The sequence below is a fragment of the Nuphar pumila genome, chromosome 10, assembly GCF_984573655.1.
Source record: "Nuphar pumila chromosome 10, dmNupPumi1.hap1.1, whole genome shotgun sequence".
Lineage (NCBI taxonomy): Eukaryota > Viridiplantae > Streptophyta > Magnoliopsida > Nymphaeales > Nymphaeaceae > Nuphar > Nuphar pumila.
The window spans coordinates 458,217-468,818 of record NC_143258.1 but is presented as its reverse complement, the minus strand read 5'-3'; the positions used below and the strand labels follow the sequence as shown (position 1 = coordinate 468,818).

At 40.7% G+C, this 10,602-nt stretch overlaps 1 protein-coding gene across 2 annotated transcripts; it reads right to left on the bottom strand.

Moving 5' to 3' along the window:
• Window positions 1-470: 470 nt before the first annotated feature.
• On the bottom strand, window positions 471-4,179 carry LOC149823137 (3beta,22alpha-dihydroxysteroid 3-dehydrogenase-like). 2 transcript variants are annotated; one of them, XM_090018677.1, is made up of 9 exons: window positions 3,697-4,179; window positions 3,253-3,571; window positions 2,945-3,094; window positions 2,529-2,813; window positions 1,901-1,987; window positions 1,656-1,734; window positions 1,291-1,397; window positions 835-977; window positions 471-721 (listed from the first exon to the last, which is right to left on the bottom strand). In XM_090018677.1, the coding sequence occupies exons 1-9, from the start codon at window positions 3,888-3,890 to the stop codon at window positions 622-624; spliced, it is 1,464 nt and encodes a 487-aa protein (XP_089874803.1). In that variant the 5' UTR covers window positions 3,891-4,179; the 3' UTR covers window positions 471-621. The 2 variants fall into 2 exon arrangements, with proteins under 2 accessions (XP_089874803.1, XP_089874804.1); XM_090018678.1 differs by lacking the exon at window positions 835-977.
• Window positions 4,180-10,602: the final 6,423 nt, after the last annotated feature.

The following is a 10,602-nucleotide window of genomic DNA, read 5'->3' as shown; positions in this document are numbered from 1 at the left end:
CACAACCCCGTTCCTTCACTGGACTGGTCCATTTCATCTTTATTATTTAACTAAGGTCTTTCGGTTTCTCAGCCATACCCGTTGCATAAATCAAACTTTTTTTTGGCTTGACAAGCCCATCGTTTGACTTGGAATATTGTGGCTTTTTTTTTAATCCAGTTTTCTTGCTCATGTAAACATTTCGTGCTAACCAACGCGGGGGCTCAGTTCAAATCCCAATGCTATTGTTGTATGACTGGTAGGGGTCTGCCCAACCCCAGCTTGCTTTTCGAAAAAAAAAAAAAACATTCGTGCTATAATACCAATAATCAATGGAAAAGGACGCTGACCTATTAATTAGGGTGATCATAATAACCAATCAGTGTTTAGCATCTTTTGAGTTGTTGGGGGGCTCGAAAAGTCGGCCAAAGGAGAAGAACATGTACCATTGTTCAATATATACATATATATAAAGAGAAAGAGAGGATATATATATATACTTTTATATTCATATTATCATCTAATATCATATTCCATTATACAAGGGGCTAATTATACATCCCAGGGCTCAGCCCTGCCACTCAGCAAACTAACCCCTGATCAGTCTCATCCCCCCTTGTTTGATCGATATGCAACAAGTCATCAGCGGCCCGAATTCTTCCTCGCGATCTTGATGGGGTATCGTTTTAGGGTTCTGGTGGTGGGGAAGAAAACCAGCTTGTCTTCCTCTGCCTCCTCCCAACTGTCACATGATAAACAGAATGAGTTGTTACCTATCAATAATTAATAATGTAATCTTTTAGCCTAATACCGTGTGTCGAGAGAGAGAGAGAGAGCCGAAAGATCAAAACCAACCTGAAGGTGGTAACGAGATAATGAAGGAAGACGGAGATCTCGACTCTGGCCAGCTCGTATCCAGGGCACAGACGGGGTCCTCCACCGAAAGGGGTGAAGGTGCCCGCTTGATTGCCACCGCTACTTGATCCGTTGTTCTTGCTCTGATCATTAATTAAACTCCGTCACCCAAATAATAAAAAAACAGCGGAAAGAAACAAAGCCTCAAGGCCTTGCTGCTGTTGTTGTTTTTAAATAAGATGTACTCTCGCAGTGGTTCAGATACAATTACAACTCTGAAACAACAAATAAATGTCTCGCAATGATTCTCTCTCTCTCTCTGATATATATCAGAGAGCGAGAGGGGGGGGGCACGTGTGTGTGTGTGTTACGTTGTGCCATCGTTGGTGGGGTAACTGACTAGCAGTGGTGTACTTCCTAATAAATAATAAAGCAAAGGGAGGTAGGCGCACGGACCTGCCACCTCCAAGGGTTGAAGGTTCGGGCATCTTGGTAGAGCTGCTGGTCGAGATGGACAGCACGAAACGATGCAAAGACCTTCCAATCTTTGGGAATGGTGTACCCTACAATTTGAACAAAACCAAACAAACAAAACCCAAAAAAATTAATTAGAACCAACCAACCACTGCGACTGAGACCACCAACACTGTGCTATGCTCGCATACGCGACAAAACACCATACTAAAGGCTCGCTCCTCATCTCTCTTTCTCTCGTATAAAATTTAATGGCAGAAAAGGGAAGAAGATGATAAAGGGAAAAGCCGTCCTCGTGCAATTTTAGTTCTTTATATTCCGGAAGAAAGAAGAGCTTTTTTTTTTACCGTTGACGTGAACATCACAAACAGCTCGCCGGAAGACGCCGCTAATGATGTTTGCTACCCGCAGAGTCTCGTTGATCACCTGTTTGTTTGTTTTTAACAATTAATAACAAAAAAATGGAGAGAGGTTAGTGTTTAATTAAAATTTATTGAGCTATATATATATATATATAAATATTCTTCACTTCTTTTATCGGACATGATGTCAACCAATCATCCCTTTCGAGGATGCGAAGAATGAGACTTACGCAGTGTGTGAAAGACATGGACTTGTAATCGCTCCACTCCAACGTTTGAGATTCTCGTTTTCTCTTCCTGATCTTTTCGTGCTCTTCCTGCCACCCGATAAACAGATAACTCCTCGATTATTACATTTTATAAATAAATATTAACTTTGAAAGATTACCACTTTAATGAAAAGGGAATCTGAGGATGTAGTAGGTCTGTGGACCTAAGGGTTAGAGGTTGGGGTTCTCTAGAGACCAATCTGGAACAGTTGGACTCTAATCATGTCTGCATCCCAACGGCACCACATGGGCACATAATTAGGTGCAAAAATTATTTTATCTTCAAACCAAACAAGTTTTGAACTCCAAAAAGGCAAGGACAGGGAGTGTAAGAGAGAGGCAGGCATCTTCTCTTCTTTCTCTGCCAGGCTGCTATGACGGGGCCCAACATGCAATTAAAGATTAAGAAATGCAGAATCTCCGGCCAAAGCAACTAGACTCAAAGTTTTGGTGCCCACACTAATTAATTACTTAATTGACTAATTATTGGAAGGACATGTTTGGCGTGAAAGGCCAAAGACAAACAACGAGGGGGAGAAAGAGTAATTAGAGAACAGGTGCAGAGCTCTCTCTCTCTCTCTCTCTTTACCTTTAGTTGGTCAAGGGCCTGGGGATTCTCGGAGAGAAATTTGACCGCCAGAGTCATGATCGTGGACGTTGTCTCGTAGCCTGCAACCAGAAGCGCCAAAAGGAAATCCACGATCTCCACGTCTGATAGACCCTCCTGCAGTAGAGCTTCCATCATATCGGTTCTCCTCCTCCTCTTCTCCTTCTCCTGCACTCCCACTTCTTCTTCCTCCCTCCAAGCTTGTCTCCCCTCCTCCCTCCTATCCTTCACGATGGCTCTCAAAGCATCCGCAACTCTTGATCTCGCCTGAAGATCATATCGAACCCACCACTCAGAAATAAATAATCCCATTAAAAAAATGGGCAAATCTCGCATGGGAACAACTAATTGGTTCCACCTTCTCGAGAGGAAAAACAGAGCAAGAGAGAAGCAATAACCTTAAGAGCTCTGGCGTAGGTGGTGAAGAAGAAGGGAATGGGGATGGAGAAGAATCCTTCGATCACTTGCACATATTCCTTCCTCAGCTTTTCAGTCCATTCCCCAGGGTCGAAACTCATCAGTTGCTTCACCGTCAGATCAAAGGTGATCTGCATTCAGGGTTTTTATTTTGTTATATTCAATTTCTTACCCAATGGAAGAAGAAGAAGAAGAAGAAGAAGAAGCAAAAGCTAATGGAATCAATCAAAAAAAAAAATTAAAAAGAAAAGAAGAAAGGAATTACAGTGGAAGAGAGAAGAGCACCCACCTTCTTGGTCTCGTCCTGGAGGAGGACGGTGTGTCCCCAGGAATCGAGGTTGTGACGGACGAGCCTCTCTATGTCGTCGAAGAGGTGGTCCTGGATGATGGAGGAGTTGGCGAAGCTCATGGTGAGGGAATGCAACCTCTTGTGTATGCTCCCCTTCATGAGCACCAGCGAGTGCTTCCCGAGGAGGTTGGAGATGGAACTCGGGTAATCGCTCACGAAGAGCTTCCCTTCGTTCTGAAGGATGAAGCGGTTCACCTCCGCATCCGTCGAGAAGATGGTTGCCTCCCCAAACACGTGTGTCGTGAAAACGTCCCCATACCTTCTCTCCACAGCCAACATACAGAGAGAGAGAGAGAGAGAGAGAGAGAGCAGTATCAACTAAGAAATCATCGGAAATTAAGAAACTGAAAGAGAAAAGAAGAAAAGTGAAGCAATTAGACTCACCGAGCTCTTCTTTGGTCGATGAAAGGCTCCGGGTTGGTGGTCTTGTAAGCAGAGATGAGCTTCAGGGTCTCTCCGAACAGAGGAAGGCCGAGAGTGCCCGGAGGGATGCCCTGCTCCCACCTCCTCTTGCTCACATACATAAACAACAGATAGAGAGAAAGCACTAGGACGACAACGATGAAGAGGACCGCCATTGTAATTGTTGCTTGATTCTCTCTTCACGTTCGTCCACCTTTAGTCCTTCACTTGGTCTTCTTCTTCTTCCTTGGTTGGCTATTTAGGATTAGGAATACGGTGGGATTACAGGAGCCGCGACCACGAGAGAGTTCTCTTTCCTTGTTAGTAGTCTCTTTGCAATGGAATCTATTTTCGTGGCACAAACGAAGGAATTGGTTTCGCTATTTATGTTGGCGCTGTAACTGAGCTTCTGTAACCGTTAATGTGCCAGCACGCTACACGCCCACCCACCGCCGCTGTTACCACATCCTCTCTCTCTCTCTTCCATTATTATATCCATCTATCCTTTCTTTGTTTTCGTATAAATAAAGTGTACGGTATAATGTACATAAGGGTTTTGATAAAAGGGAGTTAACACTCCGTGGATAATGGATTGCCTTCTTAACCACGTTCAACCGTTAATTCAGGACGAATTGTTAATATGTTTGTAATCAGCATTAAGTTAGTTTAGGACTTACATGTTTGAATGCTGCCATGTGTTTGGATGTGATCACTGATCACATAGGAGATGAGCCTAAGGGCCCGTTTGTGTGCTGCGGCAAGCTGGAGCTTTCCAGGAAAACGAACGCCTTCGATGCTTTCTTGCGGTGTCTTGAGCGGCAACACGAACGTCGGGTTCTCTTTCAGGGAGGAAAGGGAGACCGAAATCAACGTTGGACACCCCCCTTCATAAGAAAGGTTTCCTGTGGGGGAGGGGGCTCTGATTCTTTTTTTGTGGAAGAAGGTGCCAACCAGGTGCTGCTGCGGCACCTTCAGTGGACCATGAGAAAACAATGATCCGTTTGAACCCTCTTCACTTGGATCATGGATGGACATGAAACGAGGAGTGGACCGAAGATGGAGGTGACAATCAAAACTTGTGTAGGGATGGAGGCGGGGTGGATTTATTCTTTCTCCTGTCCTAATCTTTGTTACTAAATAATTAATATATCCTTAATATTTTATTAAATAATATATATATATATATTTGTTTTCTAACCTAAGTTCCTAATCCCTTTCTTTCATCTCTCTTTCCTCTAACGAGTCTAACCCAGTGGCAGCAACGGTGAAAGTCGGTGGGATTACTTAGCCCTAATGATGACAGGAATCTAAGCCACGCCTAAGTACACCCCCAAAAAACCCTTGTTGTCACGCGTGGGGTGAAGGTGAAGGTCCAAAGTCCCTGCCATGGGGGATGGAGGGCAAAATTTTGAGATGGAGCGAGGGTGAAGAGCTTGTTCCCTGCCTAAGCACCTTCTTTTATGACAAGCAAATGTGCCCTAAAGCGACAATTTGATTTTGATCCATAATATCCTCTCTCTCTCTCTCTCTCTAAGGCCCTTTGGGGCCCGTTTGCATATCACGAAAAAGGGGGTCTTTACATAAATGCATAGCCACCTGTGCCATTTTTTTGTGCCCCATAATCCACCGCAAAATTGAGAGCTGCTTTTCTCATAAAAAGTTGTTAGAAGTACCTCTAGGAACTCCAATGTAAAATGCTTGGAAATTGGATCAGTAGGTAGCCCCGTGTTGGTAACAAACAAATATTGCAGTTGGAGTTCAATGAAAGCAAGCGAATCGTACCTAAGATTCTTAGGTCTTAGGGTATGTGGCTTATATGTCTGGGGTTCTGAACCTTGATTGATACAGTGAGAAAGTGGTTAAAGGTTTCTCGCGGTTACAGGTTAAGAGATATTGGGATAGCTTGGGTCAATCGGCTAGCCAGGTAGGTGTTGTTTTGGTCTGGTAAGCTGTTTGAGTAAGGATTTTGATACAAATACGAAAAGACGAGTTTTTGGGTTACCTAAGAACATGTGTTAGCGTTTGATATAGGCTCAGGGATATCAGGTTGTGTAACGTCCTGAAATTTCTAACCCAAAAATAAGTGTACATTTTAGGCCATTTTTTTTTAAATATATAATCCAACTTGAATGAGAGGATCGATACATAGTGAAAATTGTTTTAGTTTGAATTAAACAACTCTAGGCGAGTTACAAAGACTAACAAACTAAACTAGATTGGATCCAATTCTCATTTTGACTGAGATCTAGGTTTACACACTAAATGATTCCATGAAAAATCTGACTCCACATGCATTGAAACAAAAGCAACTATTCCAACTTAGCTATAAAGTATCAATATTTAACATAACAAGTTTAAATATAAAAGACAAAATGTCTTAATCTAATTGAGACCCAAAATTTCTAAGACCGATGAGTTGATAGAGTGTGGTATCCCGATCTCGAAGTTGCATCACGCCATCATACTGCTCACCCAAACATATATATCACATAAAATGAGTTAGACTCATGAAAGTCTGGTAGGTGAATACACCAACCAATAAGAATTTAACAAGATATAATCATACATTTAAATCAAGTACATTATAGTCGTACATATAACAAGTATGCATCTCAAATTAATGTACAACATAATCATGCAAGTTGCGTTCATGCAAGAGACATTTCATAAGATATCAAATACGTACCTTTAAACAAGATATCAACATATATTTCATCATTTAACAACATAATAAAAAACTATGTAATTAAGTCATTGTTTCTCTTATTTATCAGTCTCAAGTACTTGGGGGCTAATCATTGAAAACAATTGAGACTGCAACGAGTGTTTATTATGCAAAGTATTCATTTATTTTTCAAAGTATCTAACTAACCAAATATTGAGAGTGTTCGGTCTGTGAACGAGAGTATTTTTTGCAAAGGCGTCATTCAGAATAGGATTGCAATCTAAACTATCTATTGTGGTTGAGAACTATCACTTAAAACATATTATAGCCCTGGTCTTCTAGACCTATGAGTGAGTGGATACCAACTGGGATGCCATTTTACTCAAAACATATATGTCACTCAAGGCTTGTATCACCTACCCTTTTCAAGGTAAACTATGAAAATCTTAACGAGTTATTGGGTTCTTAATTAAGTGAAACATAATCACATATGCCTTAAACCATTCGACAGAAATATCATATGGGTCCTACATATGGGTCAAACTTGGATTCACATTCGATTGAGTCCATTCCAACCAAACTCGGATCCAAACTCCAAGAGGATTATAATTTGTTATATTTTTAAATGTTTATAAAAATATTTTATATTATATTGGTTTTAAAATTAAATTTATAATTCATGTATAATAATTCACTTAATTGTTAATTAAGCATAGTTTTATTTAATTACCAGTTAATCAAGAATTAAACATTTAATCCTAATTAATTAATAACTGCTTAAAATTCAATAATTAAAATGCTATTTAATTCTAACTAATCAAACAAATACTATGCCACTATAATTGGCTAAAATTAGTAGATAATAAGTCAAATTTGCCAGATAATAATCCTCTTAATAATGATTAAAATTAAAAAAAAATTACAGATGTTACACACTGGGTCATAAAAAAGGTTGGTGAGGTTGAATAGGTCAAACTGTGTTTTCCCAAATTAAGAGGGTGCGATTTTGGATTTTTGAATCTTGAAAGTATGTAGAGACTTGGTTGAGGTTGGAGTTAGTCACAAGGGTTGTGTAATATTCCTAGAGAGGTCTGGAAGGGCTATGCACATTCAGGTAAGGTCAATAAAAGTGTAAGGGGTCAGGGAAGACAAAATAACTCAAAAAACGTGATTACACTACTTTAGTAGATGCATTCTTTGCCTAGACATCTTAGGTGATTGTAGAGAAGACAAGGGACTGGTCTTAGGGTATGAGAGAAGTCTAGAAAATGGCAAAAAACTTGAGACGCATCCAAAAAGAAGACTTATTAGCAAAACCATGGTTGACAAGCCTCCTACGTTAATGCCCAAGGTAGGGATCACTCCGCTGCAAAGACAAGGGTATAAGAAGGGCTTGGGCCCTTGAAAGGGATGAAAAACCAACCTAGAAAGAACTAGCCTCAGGTAAATCTCAGAGAAGAGAGGGTAAACATGAGGAAGGTGATAGAGGAGAGAGAGAGAGAGAGGGATATCTAGAGGAAGAGTGTGTGAGAGAAATCAATTCATTAAATCCATATAAGGGGGTCACCAGACCTCTATTTATAGATGAGAGGTTTGTGATAGAATCCATAATTTATTAAATAACATTAAAGTTATCCCATAAATATAAAATACCCTCTAGTTGCCAAAAATTATATCATACTAATCAACCATAACTAAACTAGAATAGCATACTAGAGTCACATCCTGAATTGGACTCTTTAAAGCCTAAAGTCCTAAAAATAAAAAATCAAATAAAGAAAGTTGGAGTGGACTCTACATAATCTTGTCCTTCCTAAAAGGAGAGAGAAGTATCTAGACAAGTGAGGACGTCCCACCCTCTTATGAGCCCTGTCAGTGACCTTGCTTGCTTTGGTGTAGACATGTGTCATGCTTCTTTTACTCTTTTAGTGGACATATGTTCATTGGCTTTTCTACCTATGAAGAGGACACTTGAGCTGCCATATCATTCTCATCGACCCATTTTGATATAGGAGGCTCTCTTCTCTTGCTAAGGTGGTGTATTGATCCTAGAGCTTTGGATCTGGAGTGTTACTTGAAATTGGTTACGTAACAGATCACCATGCTATACACCACTTTGCCTTTAAAGTGGAGGAGACCAAGACCCTCTGATTTGTTATTTTACTAGAGTCAAACACAAGACTTTGATTGACTGCACAACAAATATCGTAACAATCCTTGGCACCACTTGTAATGAGCTTAGCTTGTTTGCTAGATCGTGATCTGTAGGGGCAGAGTTTTAAGATGTAGTAGGAACTGCCTCAAGCAGGCGACACTCTTGATGTTGATTTCCTCTTGGATCAAATACCACATGGTTTCTGAACTTAACATGGACTTCAAAGGTGCTAACCTAATATGGATCTAAGATAAGGCTCACTCCTTGGGGCTTCACGATCACATTTTAGCATACCTTAATACCTTTATGTTTCGTCCCATCTCTGACCATAGGATCAAATTCATGGTGCTCTTTGTAATGACCCTAATAACATTTTCCTGAACAAAACTATGGCTGCTTCCCATAGCAACAAGCGCATTCACCCCATGACTTTGCACCTCACCATGGATATGCATCGAATTTGGTGTTGTCATGCTCAAGAGAGTGTCATACGAGAGGCTGTGAGAAGATTCTACCTCGACGCCCTCAACAATAGCAAGTTCTATGTTAGATAATGTCAACTCACTACCTGATTCTCGAACATGTGAATCAGTGGGCTGGTTCATTGGTGCACATAGGGATGTTGCCCTACTGTGCACCAGGGTATTCTCAGTAGACTGGGGCATCTGGTTTGATTGGACATGTTCTCGATCCATATGCACTAGCGTGGCATCGATTATGGCCTTGCTAGGAAAGGAATCACCATCGATAGAAAATCTGTCGATATGCATACTTAATTTCATAGAACTGCCATGCAATGATTGGGGCTTTTAAAGGCTACTATCATAGATGTTGAATCTCTCTATGATTAAGTCCTCAAAATCCACCCATGTGGGCTACCTATATACGAGGTTAAGCTACTCGTACCATTGAAGGGCACCGCCTTTTAGATGGGCAACCACTTCGGCAACATGTGCCACTAGAGGCACATTGTGACACATGAAGAAGTGCTTGAGCTTAAAATCCACTAATGCACATTCTCACCAACAAAAGAAGAGACTTCAAATCGAGGCTTCAGACCTATGCCTTGTGTGAACTCATGCAGTGGCTCCCTGAGAATTGGTTCGATCGGTTGCCCACTTTAGCCACCATTGAAACCGGCACGATGCCATGCCTTCTCATGTGGAGATCATCCAACCGATTTTCTAGGGATGCTACAACCCTCTCAATGCGCTCTAAGAAGCTAGTGTTGTCTGTGCTCTTGCATTCACCGAAATAACTCATCGTAACTTTGATTGGCAATCATTTGGGTGTTTTTGGCATGCCGATGAATATATTCAAGTTTATCATCATGGGAGATTATGATTCCTCTATGATATGTTATTCGCTCTGATACCAATTTGTTAGAACCTTCGAAAACTCCAATATATAAGGCTGAAAAATTAGTTCGGTTGAGAGCTTCGGGCTGGCAACAGACATATATTGCAGTTGGAGCCCGACGAAAGCGAGCAGATCATGCCACATGAACATTAGGGATTCTCCATAAACGCATGAAGCACAAAGTGTTCCACATGCCACACCATGACTATGCAAACACAATATGGTGTTTTAGCACAGAAAAACAACACCAAATCTACGAGATCCTTCCATTTCTGTGAAAACCTTTCTCGTAGGAGGTGGACTGATTTCGTTTTGGTGGAAGGACACTCCATGTGGATTGTGGCACTAATGCAGGAGCATAGCTGCGTGCAAGTTAGGTTCATAAGAGATCCATTTGGATCCAGTTCACTTAGAGTTTATTTTAGTTCTATTTAGTTTTCGTTCTTTTGATATAATGGATCCATCTTGGATCCAAAATAAATCTAAGGTTTCTCTTGTTTCCCTATAAATACTGGTTATAGGGGTTTCTCAAGGAGAGTTGATAAGGTTATTGAATATTAGTAGTTCTTACGATTTTCATTATTTTCTACTTTTTTTTGTAGTTTCGTTCATAGAAGTAGAGTAACATAGAGTTTCTTTGCGAATAGAATTTTTGATTTCCATCAAAGTGAACTTCAAGTCACCTCGATCTTGCTCATGATTCAGTGAA